At 39.5% G+C, this 19,258-nt stretch overlaps 1 protein-coding gene across 4 annotated transcripts in view; it reads right to left on the bottom strand.

The window, feature by feature from the left end:
* The window catches only part of LOC120531758 (protein TANC1-like), a 539,293-nt gene that overhangs the window by 229,590 nt on the left and 290,445 nt on the right, over nt 1–19,258 (bottom strand). For all 4 annotated transcript variants that reach the window (XM_039757454.1, XM_039757458.1, XM_039757456.1 and 1 more), the window contains exon 7: nt 4,203–4,392. In XM_039757454.1, coding sequence (XP_039613388.1) covers nt 4,203–4,392 — 190 coding nt within the window. The remainder of the gene's footprint in view (nt 1–4,202; nt 4,393–19,258) is intronic.

Raw genomic sequence — 19,258 nt, 5'->3', positions numbered from 1 at the left:
TTTCCATAGCAGAATGTAAGGTTCGCTTAATGAGCAGCATTTAGCACACATTTGATCTTTTTTCTTGCTTATGAATCAAGTCACAGATGGCACTTTATGTAACACTCTTTTATTGACAGTGCCTTGTGCAGAGATGTGCCGCCAGAACAACTGCTTCTGCTTATCCCCCCCCGTCTCTCCCACTCTTTGTGAAAGTAGGCTGTGGTGCAGTGCCCAGGTTTTAGATGGGATCTGGATGGGAAGGAAGGAGACATTCATATAAATGAGTCTTTTTGGGCTGTTGTCCAACATCGTGTTCAGATCTCATAGTCGTCCTCACTATATAGTGTATATGGTGGCACACACCCTACGGAGTTGGGGCTTAACTACAGAGCCCTAAACCAGAACTGGGCAGTTAGTAAAAGTACTAAAAGTTATGTTGCAGCAGTAAATATAAAAGTGGCTTCCCTGAAATGAATTCAGCATGAAAGGCACTATATAATTAGCATTTTGTTCTATGTGATTTGACTCTTTCCTTAGAAAAGCCAATACTAAAGCAGCTGATTTTGCTCTAATATATCTTAAATTTCTTATGTATAAACAAACAAACACTGCCCAATTCTCATTTATTTGCAGATAACAGTAAAACATGCTACAAAAAAGGATTAAAACACATACCATGTGGTCTGCTTCATTTCCTTCCCATTTTTCCCCTTTTTTCTTTGGTTTGCAGTTTTCTTTTTTTAATCCACAGTTGTTCCTATCAGTTTTGTGATCTGCTGTTTTGGGAACCAACCCTGCACTGCCTAGATCTTCTGCATTAAAATGAAGTTGAGCTCAGCTTTGTGGAATGTTGCTTGGCTTACGAGGCTTTACAAAAGGCAAAAGCAAGTGCAAGAAGCCATCAAAAATGATTTGGCCCCTGATGTTTATTGTAGGAGAACAGATGCTGTCAATAGGCGGCAGGCTCAATTTCTACATCAAGGAGCTGTGATTTTTCTGATTCAAACTGAGAAATGTTAAGACAGAAAGGTGACTTGGACTACTGCTACTTTAAAGGCTGTTACGCACTCAGCGGTGTTAGTACATCATTGATTTAGGGAGTGGCCCTCGGTTCTGGAACGAACTTTCAGAAGAGGCCTTAGCAAAGTGAAACAGAGGTTGTAAGTCAAACCTCGCTGACATTAAAACACGAAAACTGCACTGGTTAACTGATAAAAGCTACAGAACTATATCAACACCTCTATGGCCTGGTCATAAAAGAACCATACATGTGAGATTTCCAGAAGGTGGAATTTATTGCAGAGAAATCAGCGCACAAAGTCACATGACCTGACTTAAGGAGCACAAAATATTGAACCCTAATGAACTGGAAAGTAATCGGGTCTGATGTGTTACAGGGGACTGAGAAAATATTTAGAACCCTTCTCCTTCCACTTTCTGCACACGTTATTGTGTCATGTTTTATTTCAAATGGATAAATTTGCCTTTTCTGCCCATCAATCAAAACTCAAAGAGAAAGCAGTTTATCAGAATGTTTTGCAAATTTATTAAAAACCTGAAATCTGAAATCTCTCATTCATGTAAGTATTCAGATCTTTAACTCAGTACTTTGTAGAACCGCCCCTATGCATCAATTATAGCTTTGAGTCTTTGTGGGAGGTATCTGTAAACTGCCATTTTCAGGTCTCTCCACAGATACAGTATTCTATGAGGGTTAAGTCTGGGCCACTCAAAGACACCCAGAGACTTGTGTGTACTCTGGAGCAGATATTCTTTAAGGCCCCCTTTGTATTTGAATGTATTCATCCTTCCCTGAATTCTGACCAGTCTCCCTGCTAAGATTCACCTCCAAAACTTTGATGCTGCCATCACCATGCTACACTGTTAAGGATGGCATTACACAGAGGTGGTGAGCAGGGCCTGGTCTTTGCCAGACATAGTGCTTGGAGTTTTCCCCAAAGAGTTCAATGATTGTCTCATCAGACCAAAGAATCTTCTTCCTCATGCTCACCAAGTGTTTCAAATGCTGTTTGGAAAACTCCAAGGGGGCTGTCATATACCTTTAACTGAAGAGTGGGTTCTGCCTAGCTCCTCTAGCATAAACACCATAAACTGCTGGAGTGCTGCCGAGATGGTCTTCCATGCGACAGGTTCACCCATCTCAGCAGAGCTCATCTGAAGTTTTGTCAAAGTGAAAATATTGGGTTCTTGATCACCTCCCTGACCATGGCACTTTGTTCTTAGTTATTTAGTGTGACTGGACGGCCAACTCTAGGAAAGGTTCTAAACTTGAACTTACTCTCAAAGGACAGCAAGAGTAAGTGATAGAATATAAATGCCTTACGAGCTGGTTAGCAGTGCAAGGGGATTGCTTAATGGAGATAAAAAGAAGATTAGGTAAAGCAAAGGAGAGCTTCTGGGAAAAAGGATTCCTGAGAATTGACATTAAAAAGAAATTACTGAGTACATAAGGATTGACTTATTTTTAATAAATCTGCAAATCCTTCTGAAAACATGTTGTCACACATCATTATGGGCTATTGAGTGTAGAATGATGTGAAAAAATGCAAATTTATCCATTTAAGATTAAATCTACAACACAATAAAGTGTGCAGAAAGTAATGGGGTCTGAATACTTTCTGAATTTGTCCGCTTATTATACTTCGAACCCAATTCTATTGATTTTAAAATGTTATGCACCCTAAACTCCTCCCTGGGTGGTCAGTAATGGGATTCCTCATGTCATGTGTGCTTGCTGGAGGATCACCTTCCTGGCTGATTCGAGGCACATAATACCACTTTGAGGTGAGGGGGGTGCTATTACTAACACTGGCATCTCCTTATTGCCCCTAGTGTTGAGAAGATGCCCTCCTTGAGGGTAACTATCTCCATCCCTTCCGGTCAGGGTGCCATAAAGCCCAACCGCAATGGCAAGGGGCATCACTTAGTGAGCTTTTGGAACCGTCAGACAGTGCTCCAGCAAACCAAAGTGATATTCAAGAAATCCTTTTTGTTAGCAGCCAGGAGTGGCTTCATCCTGATTGGAACCTTTTCTGCTTGTTTTGTTTGCCACTTTTTTGTTGTTTATCATACTAAACAGGGACAACTGGGTTGGCTCCCCAACTTTGATTTTGCATGCTTTTTCTACTCATACAACCAAACTCCTTAATCAGGAACTCCTACAGGAATTACTGTCTACCTCAAACTATGGAGTTTCCATAAACTTTTGCAAATCTCCACTACCTCATAAAACACAAGAAAGGCAAATGTTGTCCCTGCACGATATTTTGCATCTCAAATGGGGTTTTCCTTCCATTGGTGTGCCTCAACTAAACACACAGTTCTCACCAGGCCAGTCCTTTTTGAGATCAGGGTCTCCTCATGACTTCACTGAAAGTGAATTTCAACTATTACTAAGATGGGGATGATGTTCAATTTGAAAACAGATTTGAAATATGGCATCACTTATTGTATGCTCAATCATTCTGGGCCATATTTGTTGTAATGTACTCCCAAGCAGAGAAAAAAAAACTTCACCTTGAAAGGTTCTAAAACCCACTTAATCCAATTCAGGGTTGCTTTGGGTCCTGAGACTTTTCTAGTAGTATTGAGCATGGCGCCAGACCACCACAGGGCTCTCTCACTCTCACATCTACACAAGGCCAAATTTAACATAATAGATACGTTTCAGGAGATCTGGGAAAAGTCAATGAAAATGACACCTTTTACTGGCTAACTAAAAAGATTACAATATGTAAGCTTTCCAGGCAACTGAGGCCCCTTCTTCAGGCAAGATGTAATTGCCTGAAGAAGGGGCCTGAGTGGCCTTGAAAGCTTGCATATTGTAATCTTTTTTGTTAGCCAATAAAAGGTATCATTTTGATTGACTTTTCTCTACATTCATAATGGCTAACACGGTACAATACCCTAGTACTAAGGCGATGTGGGAGAAAACCCCACACAATCAAAGGGAGAACATGCAAAGCACACATAGACAATGACAAGGCACAGAATTCAAATCCACATGGCTGGATCTATTAGGCAACAGTGCTAACCATGGTGCCACATCATGAAAGGTGCTATAAAGGATTACTTATTTGTTCTGGTCACACTCTCAGTCTGCATCACAGGTTAAACAGACAGAGTGAGTAGCTAACAAGTAGCTGATTAGTGTTTGACATGATAGCCACCCAAACCACCCACCCACCACCTGTACTTACCTATTATACCACTGTCCTTGCTTTCAAGTGTGGAGCTGGGGGTGGTAATGGTCCCACAGGGGCTTGTTTTGCCAGCTGTTGGCTTGCTGATATAGCTGTTCAGAGTGGAGCAGGGGCTGTCGGTGCTTGGAGATGCAGTACTGCTCGTCAGTGTGGAACATGGGCTGATTCCCTGGTTGGCAACTAAGCACTAGGAGAGGATAAAAGAGAGGGGAGACAGTTCAGTGTCTTAATGGCTGTTGAAAAGGAGTTATGACCTTCCCTGGCAAATAGGCATTTAGCAGATCTGTGAATTTACACACCCAGCTGCAGCCGACAGGCTCAAAATGAAGGCTGAAATATGTCTCACCATACCTAGAGAACAGTGGAGCTTCTGACTCATCAAACTTCTATTCACTTTTCATATAGTGCCATTCACAGATGCCCAGAAATAAATGAACAGCATACAGTAGCTTCCAAGTATATTGCCACTTCAACAGTTAAGTGACATAAATTCATCAACAAATTAGGCCAGGGTTAGGACTCAAACCAGCAATGTTTTTGTGTCAAATCCCAACTCTATTCCATGAGGTCAGCTGATAAGACCAACTGGCTGCTCAGAAGAAATAGCAATTCTTTCCAAAACTCACAAACAACATAAGGATAGGAAATAACCCTTAAAGAAATACTCAACTGAAAAATTAGATTTTTTTTTATTAATTAAAATCCAATGTGGCGGATGGTCAAAGCCCTTCCCCAGCCGGGACGCCTCTTCTATATATGGGCCGGGGGAACAAGTATGCACTGAACAGTACCTCCCCCGGGACACTAGACAGCAGCCCTCCTGAGAGGCAGTGGTGCCTCGGTTTCCCGCAGAGCTCCATGGGAGATGGAGTTCTCTACAACCTTGTTGGGATCCGGGGGTGCTGCCAGGGCGCACTGCAGATGTTCCTGAGCCCATGTGGATGGCCCTTCCGCCACACCCGGAAATGCAGCCAGAAATAGGCTGTCAAACACCTGGAGCACTTCCAGGTGGGCTATAAAAGGAGCCAGCAGTCACAACACCGGGAGCCAGAGTCGGGTGGTAGTGGATGAAGCTTGCCAGAGAGGAGTGGTGGACAAAAGAGGAAGAGATGAATTATTGTGGGGATTGTGCTTGTGCTTTACTGGAACTGTGTTGTGCCTGTGGGAACGAGGAAGGTGTTGCCCACAGGTGAAGAAAAGAAAAATAAAACATTTATTTGTTTTATCAGTGCGCCTCCTGCGTTTGTCTGTGTCGGGTTGAGTGCTGGTATAGCGCCTTTTGTCACACCATGTAATTTGTTATGATGACTGAGAAAAAAATGGAGTATCATGCTTTCATGCAGAAGAGAGGTAGCACAGTTCTCAGTGTTAACAAAGGGTCTATGCTGGGCAACGCTGCACAACATCAAACTTCATCAAAAATCCCATGGAAAAAAAAAAAACTCACGTTACTCATGTTGTATAATACACATGTCAGAACATCCAACTGTAAGCTCACAACGTCTCAAACATACATATTTTTATTAAAATATTGTTAAGTAAACCACTTCCACAAAACACACATGTGAATGAAAATGAAACATGCTCAGATGTGAACGATCATTTGAGTTGTACACCAATCTCCTGTCCCTACATTTACAGTGGTGTGAAAAACTATTTGCCCCCTTCCTGATTTCTTATTCTTTTGCATGTTTGTCACACAAAATGTTACTGATCATCAAACACATTTAACCATTAGTCAAATATAACACAAGTAAACACAAAATGCAGTTTTTAAATGATGGTTTTTATTATTTAGGGAGAAAAAATCCAAACCTACATGGCCCTGTGTGAAAAAGTAATTGCCCCCTTGTTAAAAAATAACCTAACTGTGGTGTATCACACCTGAGTTCAATTTCCGTAGCCACCCCTAGGCCTGATTAAGAATAAGAAATCAGGAAGGGGGCAAATAGTTTTTCACACCACTGTATATTTATAGCTGTTAGCCACAACTGGAGAACCTTGGGATTATTTATACCGTCATCAAAACCAAAATATGAGACAAGAAACTGTAGTCAAAAAATACAGGACTTAAAGATTAGGAACATGAAAGATTTGTTATGTAAATGTAACGCAAGCAGAGTAATCTTGGATAAAGAATGTGCATCCATAGTGGCCCTTTAACCAGTCACGTGATGATGTAAAAGTCACAACGTTTGACACTACCGCCCCAGAAGTATTTTTAACTATAAATACCAGTTAAAAATAAAATCTTACTTGCTCTTGAACTTCTTTCATTTCTGTGTAGTGTTGGTTGATGTGCCTGACCAACCTTCTCCAAGCAGCTCAGTCCTGCAAATCCTTGCCAATCAAGCCCTTTTCCTTCAGATTTTCTTTTACTTTTTCCGTCCACCTCCACTTTAGCCTCCCTTGCTTCCTGTTCCCCGTACTTCCATTCTCATCACTCTTTTGCTCACATAATCATTGTCTCTCCTCGTCACATGTCCACACCACTTCAACCTACTTTTCTGTGGTTTCTTAGATATCTCTCCCATTTTTGTTGTGCCTCTGATTGTCTCATTTCTTATTCTGTCCTTTTTTGTAATTCCACACACCCATGTTAACATGCTCATTTCCGCCATGTACAACTTCTTCGCCCAAGCTTCTTTTACTGTGCCAAGTGTCAGCTCGATACATCATTGCTGATCTGCTGCTGTCACTTATAACCTTACCTTTAAACTTGATCTTAATTTTTTTGATGACAAAAAATTTTTGATACCTTCTTCCAATTAGTCTATCCACACTGCACTCTGTGAGTTATCTATGCACTTAATTCTTGATTCTGGGCTACCAATGATCCACTCTTTTCTCAGTAGCTCTCCCTGCCAGCTAACTTCTCAATCAGGATCATCATTAAACTTCATACGTTCTGTCTTCTTCCTATTTATCTTCAACCCTTTATCTTTCAAAGTCCTTTTCCATTCTTCCAACTTCCTCTCCACTTCTGGTGATACACAACACAATGTCATCAGCAAAAAGCATGCACCGGAATGACTGGTCATTTTTCCCGGAAGTCAATAGATCCATAACCAGATCAAAGAGTTAAGGACTTAAAAGAAGATCACTGGTGCAGAGGTACTCTAGCTGGGATCTTGTCTGTTACTCCAACACTGCTTTTTTACCAGAGTCTTCACTCCTTCATGGACAATCCTCACATATTTAAATGCAGAAAATGATGCCAAAATTGAATTCTCTCAATTTCACCATCTAAAACAGGTCCAAAATGTCTGAGAAAAACAAGCTTAAGGCTCAGTAAAAGTTTAATATTGAATCAGTGCACAACATACACGTTGTTGTTTTCAAGAAGGAAAAATCCACTGAATAGAGCAATACACAAATAAATGTTATCTGAGCATTGTCTGACACGTGAACATCAAGCGTTTTTCATGGTATTAAGTCTGTCTGAAAAATTTATTGGGAAGGATTTGGGTGTGACACAACCTTGATCATAATTTCTTTATGCCTGCTGTGTGGTGGACTAGTTCCTCTCCCAGCTCATCACCTCTGCTACTAAGACGGCACTTACTGCAGGCCCACTGTCATTCAGGACCAGACCTCTGACAAAGAAGGCTTCCTTCCCATAAGGTAATCAACCAGTAAAGGGCTGATGCTGCTAGTGACATTTCGATGAGCATTTATTTGCCATTTCCTTTTTCAATTTTCACAACTAGACATTAAGTGAGGTCACCTGTGGTGCCCCATTCCTTTATCTGTTTCTGCTTCATTTTTACCACATATAAACAAATTACAAACAGGTAAGTCCTAAAACTGAAATCCTGAACAAGAGCTAAGCCTAAGAAGGGACATTGCCATATGGACCGAGTCTAACAGTAAAGTCTCCCAACACTCACAACAACTCAGTAAGCTGCTTACTATCCTAGACAATGACTCTCACCCCTTTGTCTGAGGATTTGGCTAAACAGGGTAGCACATTTAGTAACTGACTGAGACAACTCCAAGGAGCGCTATGTGAGGTTGTTTCTACCCTCAGCCATTAGGCTCTATAATGAGTCACCCATCGGCAGAGGTGGTCTTGTTCCACGAGTGCTGAATGGCACTGAGCTGTCTAGCAGACATCTTAACAGACAGTGACGCTATGTGCAGTATACTGTGCCAGTGACTGACATCCTGTACTGTGAAACTGTAACTGATAAGTATGTGCAATTCTAATCACTTTACACTTAGCAAATACCCACAATTTAGTAATCTAATCATCCTTGTTATATGTGTATCTGTACCTTGTTATAATATGTACGATTATTATAATCCTCGTTACATGTATGTCTGTGCCTTTTTTTTAATCTTCTGCTGTAATGCTGCACTTTCATTCGGGATTATTACATTTCACCTCTAAGGAGCTAAGGGAGTCAAGAAAACAGATGCTAGTGATGCCCAATCAACTGGCCGTCAATCAAAATCGGTTAAGTTACACTACAGAAGACTCCGTCAGTGATCAGTAAATCGGCCAATCACAAAAAAAAACAAACATTTTTTTCAGCCTCTGCTTTTCTAAGCTTTACACTAATTCAGTTGCAGGTAGTTGCGCTAATGCAGGAAAAGCTACTTTAAGGATTCAGACCTTTTTATTTTGTCCTTTAATTAAAATGGACACAGTGTCAGTTTGGAAAATGAGCTTGTATTAAGTACAGCAGCTCGTATCTTATGATATATACTGTATATATATATATATATATATATATATATATATATATATACAGTATCTTATGATTATAAATACAAACATATTTCACCAATCCTTCGGTCACTTCATTGGCTCCCTATTCACTTCCGTATTGAATACAAACTTTGTTTGCTCACTCACCACTGTATCCATGGAAATACTCCACAATATCTTAAAGAACTTCTTTTATTACAATCCACTACAAGATGCCTATCACCTTCGCCTCCTATGACCAAACTTCGTACAATGGGTGACTGAGCCTTTGCAGTTGCTGCTCCACGGCTCTGGAATGCCCTACCAGAGAACTTGAGAACACAGCAGATTATGGGCTGTTTTAAAAAAACAGTTAAAGACTTTTCTATTTGGGAAAGCATATTAACAAAATTGCCTCTAATTACTGTTTTATCTTTGTTTTTATCGTGTGTCTTTGTTTACATTTTTTTTATGTAGCACTTTGACGTTTACTACAAATGTAAAGTGCCTTATAAATAAAATGAATTATTATTATTATTATATCTTCATTTAGAAAAAAAAAGAAAAAGAAGAATTTGAAATTGCTGATTAGTAAACAGCAGGTGTATTAGCTCAAAAGCAAAATATGTCTATTTTGTTCTTCTTGATAAACATCTTATGAAAATCTGATACATTTGTGGCTTTTTATAAAGATTTCTACTATGTTCATTATCTGTTTGTGTGGTTCATACAATGTAAGTTTTGGTAAAAAAAAAAAATAAGTACTGCATTTCAAAAATGTTAATTCATATTCTTCAAAAAACCTTAACAATAAGAAATGTATAGCTGGAACACAGAAATAAACTGTATACATATAATAAAATGTATCTGTTAACAACAAAAAAGGTGCAATGCAATTAATAAGTAATAATGATTACAACCTAAAATGCATGAATATTTACATTTAAGTAGTGTTTAACTGCCAATATCAATTAATTGATTCAATATGTCAGTATATATATATATTGCTAGACAAATAGTGACTACTTTTTTTTAAATTCAGCTTTGTTTCAGATAAGTACATTATAGAAGAAATTGAACAATATGACAGCTGGTAATTGTGAGAGGCATTTTATTTTCTTCAATACCAGATGCAAAATATGGGCAAATAGTTTCTCTACATATTTTATTAGCTAAAAAAGTATGTATTTTAAGGGAAATGTATTTATTTATTATTTTTATTGTCACTGAACAATAAGCCTACAGAATTTCATTGTGTCAATAAAAAATGGACAGGTAACACCTGTGGTCTGTAGTTTAATTATAAAAACACTACAGTTAACATATCGATATACTGTAGGACTTGAGGCTTCTCCATGTCTGGTTATACAGGAGACATGTTTTTTTCAGGAGCTAAAGAAAATAAAGTGGAATCGGTATCGGAATTGGCCAATCAGGTAACATGATATCAGTGATCAGTATCGGCCCTAAAAAACCTGATTGGAGCATCCCTAACAGATGCATGAATGAAATTTACGGCGTCTACAAGTAATGCCCTTTTCTCCTTTACTATAATCGTGTTATTTGTATTACAAAGAATCTTGGAATAGTGTCTGCTATACAAGATAAAAGTTATTTGATTGATATTCTCTTTTTACTTTTTTTTTAAAGACTAAGGCCAAAGTGACTCAAATCTGATTTTTTTTTTTTTTTTTTGCCTAGATGCGACACAAATCTGATGTTTTTAAGGCTGTGAGGACACAGAAATCCAATCTTTTCAAGTCAGATTTAAGTCACTTTCATATGTTGTCCTAGATCAAATACGTATCTGATTGGTGGTGCAACATGAATGACAATGGTCAGATCAGAATTTTTTGACTATATGCATGGGCTGAACGCTACCATCATTATCCAGCCAGCAACTGTAACTCGCCAAAACAACAATGGAGGAGAGCTACAACTGTGACAACAGTCACGGTCCACCATCCCTGGCTCCTTTCTTATATCCACACATCTCTTGGTGGAGCAGTGCCAGCAATAGCTGTGAAAACAGCAAAAGCTCATCGTCTGGCTTTTATTCACTTTCTCGACCTTATCATGTTAGCTGATGAACTGACTGTCGTCCTCCAAAGCAAAATGTCATGCATACACCAGCTACTAGCAGGTCCATTTTGTCGGTTTTAATACCACGTGTCATCTCACAGATGTTATGTTTTTTGTTGTTGGTGACACAGATGAGTCGTGTACAAACATATCAATGTGCACATGCATGCCACTTCAGAGGAGAGATGTGTTCATATTGCAATCAGATACATGTTACTTGTACTTATGAATGGGAACTGTCAAGATAGGCAAATCCGATCTCAGCAAAAAAAACAGAATTGAGCAATGAGACACGTAATGTGAATGTAGCCTAAAGATTAACTCAAACATACAGTCTGCAAGCCATCAAAAGTACCACTAAAGCTAATGTCATTAACCATTCTGGTATAACAAAATAATTGTCACATTATAAATTGTTTTTTAATTTTCTGAAGTTGATGCTTTCACAAAACACTTTGGTAAAATCGGTCTTAACAGTGCATTTTTAACCGGGACTGATACACTCACCTCCCCCAAATCAGATCTCTCCCACCTTGAGTGGGATGAGCTTTTATTATTTTCAGGGAGCACTGAAGGGCTAAGGATTAATCCTGAAGGCAGAAGCTATTTGTATTAGCAATAAAACGGGATCAGAAGATGGTTAATTAGTAGGAAACAGTAGAAATAGAGGAGAATTCTCCAAATAGGAAAAGATTAACAGCTGAATTTCCCACAGGGGATCAGTACTGGAACTCTTCTAATTTAAATGAATGAAATAGACTGTGATTAGTGAGTTGACTTGTTAAATTTGCAGATACAATACTGGTTGATAAGAAATGCTTGCTAGGCAGGAAAAATAATTCATAAAAAGCAGTCAATCTACAAAAAGCTGCAGTAAGATAAAAGAAACATACAAGATGGGAGATGTTGGCTCACACAAAGAATTTACAGTAAGCCTGTAAATCCAACCTGCGAACGTTGCAACCAAGCCCCAGCCTCACTAGGTCACATGTTCTGGGCCTGCTCCAAATTAACATTATTCTGGACAAAAATTTTTAATTACCTCTCAGACAGTCTTGGACTCACAATCCCTCCTAACCCATTAACAGCTGTGTTTGGGGTTCTTCCAGAGGGTCTTAAAGTGGAGAAAGACAAACAAACTGTGATTGCATTCACTACACTGTTGGCACGCAGACTTATTCTGATAAACTGGAAGAACCCAAACTCTCCTCTTTTAAGTCAGTGGGAAACTGATGTGTTATATTATTTAAAATTGGAAAAAATCAAATACTCAGTTAGAGGATCTGTGCAGACTTTTTTCAAAACATGGCAGGATCTAATCAGTAATATTTTGAAATGATTTCATAAAGCACATAGAATTTGTTGATTTAGGTATTTTTAAAAGCCTTAAATTTTACACCGTTTGGCTTGCTCTCTCTCTCAAGGGTGGGGATCGATCTGTTCTTAGCATAATTCTTTTTTTTTTTGTTAAAACTTGATTGCTATGTATTGATTGTAATAAAATTAATAAATAAATAAATAAATAAAAAAAAAAGAATTTACAGTAAGCCTAATGATCACACACTGAAGGCCTGAAAACTGAGCCCCTAACCTGCAGACAGGCCGATTTTCTTTTTGAACCTGCTATGTAAAATAACTTCCTCTGATGAAATGAAAAAAAAAAAAAAAACACCTTTCTCTTCCGATGCCAAGCAGCAGTGCTCCAGTTCCATACTGGACAAACTGCACATTTTGTTAACAATGAAGTAAAAAAACAGTAAATACAAATGAAAGCAAACAAGCTAAAACAGTGGCATTGTTCTGAAAATGTACAGTTACAATTTATTTCATGAATTAAAAATATATATATAAAAAAAATCAGAGTAAATGTGGCATTTCACATTTTTTGGGCACCCTATTAAGTCAGTACTTAGTAACACCCCCTTTTGGCAAAAATCACAGCTTGTAAATGTTTTTTGTAGCCAGTTAAGAGTCTTTGATTTCTTGTTTTGTTTCTGTTCTTCCATTCTTTCTTGTAGATTGCTTCCAAATATGAAATATTCTTGGCCAGTCTTGCAAGTACAGCACGAATAAGATTACGGTCAAATTTTCAATGAGGTTCAAGTCAGGAAGCTATGAGGGCCAATGTAAAACTTTCAGCTCATGCTCCTTGAGGTACTTCATAGCAGATTTTCAAGTGTGTTTTGGATTGTTGTCTTGTTGTAGAAGTCAGTTCCTGACTAACTGTCTGACAGTCTCCTTGAGGTCTTAATCCAATTTAGTGGAATCAACTATGCCACTAGCAACCAAACAACCCCAAAGCACCACAGACCAACTCCCATAGTTAACAGCCCACAAGGTGTCCACCTCTTCAAATGGTGCTCCTCTTGTGGTGGTGGCCAAAGAGTTTGGCATCATCTGTCTATAGTAGTTTAGTTCAAAATGCCTCGTCTTATGCAGATATTGTTATGGGTCCTTAACTTAAGACGTTTGTATCTTGTGATGAAATCACATGAGGCCATGTCCCTATAGGTAGCACTGTACATTGGAACAAAACCAAGCAAAACCAAGGAGCAGGTGGTAGATTTTAGGAGGTCCAGGCCCCTCATGGACCCTGTGATCATCAGAGGTGACTGTGTGCAGAGGGTGCAGACCTTTAAATATCTGGGAGTGCAGCTGGATGACAAATTGGACTGGACTGCCAATACTGATGCTCTATGTAAGAAAGGTCAGAGCAGACTATACTTTCTGAGAAGGTTGGCATCCTTCAACATCTGCAGTAAGATGCTGCAGATGTTCTACCAGACGGTTGTGGCGAGTGCCTCCTTCTACGCGGTGGTGTGCTGGGGAGGCAGCATAAAGATGAAAGACGCCTCACGCCTGGACAAACTTGTTAAGAAGGCAGGCTCTATTTTATGAGTAAAGTTGGACAGTTTAACATCTGTGGCAGAGAGACGGGCACTAAGCAAACTCCTGTCAATCATGAAGAATCCACTGCATCCACTTAACAGGATCATCTCCAGACAGAGGAGCAGCTCCACTGACAGACTTTTGTCACCGTCCTGCTCCACTGACAGACTGAGGAGATCGTTCCTCCCCCACACTATGCGACTCTTCAATTCCACCCGGGGGAGTAAATTCTAACATTATTCAAAGTTATTGTCTGTTTTTTTTTTTTTTTCATTTTTATTACTTTTTAATTTAATATTGTTTCTTTGTATGAGTATACTGCTGCTAGATTATGTGAATCTCCCCTTGGGATTAATAAAGTATCTACCTATCTATCATTAGAATAATCTACACGAGAACAGGCCATTCAACCCAACAAAGTTCACCAGTCCTATCCAATTAATTCTTGTAAAAAAAACATCAATTCGAGTTTTGAAAGACCCTAAACTCCTACTGCCTACCATGCTATTTGGTAGCTAATTCCAAGTGTCTATCGTTCTCTGTGTAAAGAAAAAAATCCTAATGTTTGTGAGAAATTTCCCTTAACAAGTTTCCAACTGTGTCCCTGTGTTCTTGATGAGCTCATTTTAAAGTCACATTCTTGATCCACTGTACTAATTCCCTTCATAGTTTTAAACACTTCAATCATGTCACCTCTTAATCTTCTTTTGCTTAAACTGTAAAGGAGCAGCTCTTTTAATCCTTCTTCATAATTCAACCCCTGTAGGCCTAGAATCAGCCCAGTCGCTCTTCTCTGGACTTTTTCTAACGCTGCCAGGTCTTTTATGTAGCCTGGAGATGAAAACTGCACACAGTACTCCAGATGAGGCCTCACCAGTGTGTTACAAAACTTGAGCTGTTAGCCTTCTTAATTGCTTCTGAACACTGTCTAGAAGTTGCTAGTGATGACTCCTAAATCCTTCTTATAAGGTGTACTCTCGATTTTCACAGCTCCCATTCTGTATTGCAACCTAATATTTTTACTTCCTATGTTTAATGCTGACATTAAACTTCATCTGTCCAGTCTGCCCAAACCTGTATGCTGTCCAAATCACTCTGTAATGATTTAATGGATTCCAAATTATCTGCCAATCCAACTAGCTTGGTATCCTCTGCAAACTTAACCAACTTGTTACTTATATTCCTATGCAAATCATTTATACATATTAAAAATAGCAGCAGCCCTAGCACTAACCCTTTAACTTCACCCAATTCTGATTTGATTCATCGCACCATCACCCTCTGCTTCCTGTGTCTGAGCCAATTCTGCACCCATCTAAAAACATCACCCTGAACTTCCACTTCTTTTAGTTTGAAGCCCAACCTCTCATATGGCACCTTATCAAATGCTTTCTGAAAGTCCAGATAAATAATATCATAAGCTCCACTTTGATTGTATCCTTTTGTTGCCGCCTCATAGAATTCCAGCATGTTAGTAAAACACGACCTCCCTCTTCTGAACCCATGCTGACTATTCAGTAAAACTCCTGTACTTGCCATGTGCTGCTCAAGCACTGCACCACCACTCCTTTCTCAGCTAACCCTGCCTGTAGGTTCCTCACACTCATATGGGGTTTTGCTTTGCCCTCCTGTACATTACATGAGCTGCTCTAACCATCAGTTTTCTTGGTCTTCCAGTTCTCATCTTGATCAACGGTTCCCCTTAACTGCCGTTTCTTAATGACATTTCACACTGTGGAATCTGCTGGAAGTGCTTTTTTGAACAACGTGGGATTTGAAAATGAAAACAATGTTTTAATAAACAACATAATTTTAATTAGTTTCTACTATTTCAGTAAAAAAAAAGAAAATAAATAAGACCACTATGTTTGAAGAATAGATCAAATGGATAAATCAAGAAAACAAATCAAATAACCTTCTATTGATGTAGTTTTGTAAATGTCCAGGGAATGTGTCAAAAAATCAAAAAAGATAAATAGCATTTCAGATTATATCACAAAAGGTCAGACTCCATAATGTGCAAGTATGGACCACTATTAAGTACCGGAGAGTCCCAAAGCACTTAAGTCCTGAACAGTTCCAAAAATGCCCACTAGAGAGGGAAACAAAGTTACAAAAAAAAAAAAAACATGGCCAGTAACACAAAGGACCATTTAGACTCTTCATAAATAAAAAAATATATATTAGTACAGAAATGCTCTGTAATAAAAGAAAGCTCAGTAGAATACAAAAGGCAAAAAGAGTTGGATGTAACAATGGCAATACAATACCACAGTCCCAAATCAGTAATCCAATGGAGAAGTCAAAATAAAAGAGCAAAACATCAAAAAATCAGTAATCTCAATAAGCACATGCAAAAGACCCAGTAATCACTCATCAACTCCCTAGTGCATATGAGCAAACCTTCAGAAACTGTTAGAAACTCTCCACCTAACATTACAAAAATAACATTAACATAAAAACATCAAAAATTAACAAACCAGACATAAATCAAGAACTTGAACACCAGCCAGACGAGGAATCCTGGCTGGAACATAACAAACACGTTTGGACTGCTGTACGCAATTAACTGGGACACCCCATGGTTTTACACGGACCTCATCCATTTCATTAGGGACCACAGATTGGAGGGAGTCAAGCCAGACTGTGGAAGCCAAAGACTACCTACAAGCTCATCAAAGCCAAAGACACGATGGAATCTGTCAGAACCCTCCCAACCACCACAGTCATGGTGGTCTGAGAGAACATATCCTCTGACCAACTCACCAACAGTCCAAAGACATGTAGGGTAGCTGGATTGTGCGTTTTCCCTGCAATGGACTGGCACCCTGTCCAGGGTTTGTTCCTGCCTTGCACCTAATAAATTTTGCTTGGATAGGCAAATACTCTAGCATGACAAAGTGAAAACAGGATATTAGATATTTTTGCAAATTTATGGTCATGAGCTATGGATAGTGACCGAAAGAACGAGATCGCAAATACAAGCTGCTGAAATGAGTTTCCTCCGCATGGTGTCTGGGCTTTTCCTTAAAGATAGGGTGAGAAGCTCAGTCATCCAGGAGGGGCTCAGAGTAGAGCCGCTGCTCCTCTGCATCGAGAGGAGTCAGATGAGGTGGCTCGGGCATCTGATCAGGATGCCTCCTGGACGCCTCCCTGGTGAGGTGTTCCGGGCACGTCCAACTGGGAGGTGGCCCCGGGGAAGACCCAGGACACGCTGGAGGGACTATGTCTCCCGGCTCGCCTGGGAATGCCTTGGGATTCTCCCGGAAGAGCTGGAAGAAGTGGCCCAGGAGAGGGAAGTCTGGGCCTCTCTGCTTAAGCTGCTACTCCCGCGACCCGACCCCGGATAAGCGGAAGAGGATGGATGGATTAAAAATAAAAACAGAACTATCCAAGTATTCAGATCCTTTTCTGTAACGCTTGAAATATGGCTTAGATGCATCCATTTTATTGATCATCATTGAGATGTTTCTCCACCTTGTTTGGAGTTCACCTGTCTATAGAAGGTCCCACAGTGGAACAAAAACGAAGTAATAAAGTCAATGGAACTACCAGCAGAACTTAAACAAATTATTATTATGATGTGCAGATCTGGGAAAGACAACACATAATTTTTACATCACCAAAGGTTCCCAAGGCCACAGTGGCCTCCATAATTCTTAAATGAAATAAGATTGAGGCAACCACAACTATTCCTAGAGCTGATCACCCTGCAAAACTGAATATTAATAAGAGAGGGGACCAAGAACCCAATGGTCACTCTGGGTAACCTCCAGAGAACCCAAGTGGAAACGGGAGAATCTTTCATCACTGCCACACACCATTGATCAGGGCTTTATGACAGAGTGGCCAAACATGGTATGTCATGTCATTTTTTAACCTGCTTGAACCCGACCAGAGTCATGGGTACTGGTCTCATCTAACTTACTGAACAAGCCAATAACAAACCCCAGACCGTGAGGTAATCCATCACAGGAAATACAGATACTGTAAATCCTTAATGAAAACCTGCTCCAGAGAGCTCTGGACCTCAGACTGAACTGAAGTTTCACCTTACAAAAAAAAAAATCAGGCCAAGCACAAAGCAAAGACTACACAGGTGTGACTTAGGGACAACTCTATGAATGTACTTGAGTTGCCCATCTAGAGCTGAGATTTCTTACAAACATAGAGAGGCCCAAAAACAGCTGTCCATGAACATTCTCCATCCAACCTGACAGAGTTTAAGAGGAACTGCAGAGAAGAAAGGCAGACAATCCCCAAATCCAGATATGCAAAGCGTGTCGCATAAAACCTTAGAAGTTCATAGGCTTTAATTGATGCCAAAGGGACTTGTGTCAATATGATGCTCAGTGTTATATTTTCAATAAACTTGCAAACATTTCTAAACTCCTGTTTTTGCTTTATCAGTCTGGGGTATCAAGTATTGCTTCATGAGGGAAGCATGAATTTAAATGCTTTTAGCACAAGGCTGAAACACTGCAAAATGTGACAACAGTGAAGGGACTTGAATACTTGCTAAATCAACCATACTTGAAATGGCATCTTCCCTATGTCTGCTTATGCAAACTTTTCTTATGATCATATTTTTATTGAATTTAACAAACAGAAAACAGAAAATGAGTAATTACAACAAATTTGAAATCAAACAGAGACACCTTGCCACACATGTGTAAGTCCTGTGAGGAGGAATGAAGATAAGTGGGGAACACAGAAGGTGTCAAGACAACCTGCTGAGACAGGCCAGAAACAAAAATGATAAGCAGCAAAGCCAAGAGAGGTTACGAGATCCCCGACATGAACAACTAAGAAACTGATTCCTGATATCAGAGCACAGAGAGTTTAGGATAAACCAGGCTATAAAGAGGAATATTAAGGAAAAAAAGAGAAGCAGAGGAGTTCCACTGAGGTCCCAGTGTCAACATGGTATAAATGTAGTCCAGAGAAAAAAGTCGCCAATGAACACAAGTGAGAATAAGAGCAAGTAGTGTAAAAGAAGAATATATACATATGCAGGCAGAATGACATAATGGTTAAGGCTTTGCAGAGGTTATCATCAAAAAAGTGAAAGCGGTGAGGTGGTAAGGCTGTGGGTTTTGTGGGAGCTTCCTCATTAACTAAATGCTTGGCCAAAATTAAGTACACCTCAGGAAGGCAGAATTCAATGGTTACTATGAAAGGTGCTACATAATTTTAGGGTTGACGGGGAGTGGGGCATAATGGTTAAGGCTTTGGATTTCAAACAGTGACTTTGTGGGTTCAAATCCCTCTCCTGACACAGTGTGACCATGAGTAAGTCAATTAACCTGTCTATGCTCCAAGCAAGAACAACAATAGAAACGTAATCAATTGTATCTCAAATGTTGTGAGTCGCCAAATAATAAGTAAT

Source organism: Polypterus senegalus, chromosome 6 (genome assembly GCF_016835505.1).
Source record: "Polypterus senegalus isolate Bchr_013 chromosome 6, ASM1683550v1, whole genome shotgun sequence".
Lineage (NCBI taxonomy): Eukaryota > Metazoa > Chordata > Cladistia > Polypteriformes > Polypteridae > Polypterus > Polypterus senegalus.
This window is presented reverse-complemented; position numbering and strand designations above follow the sequence as displayed.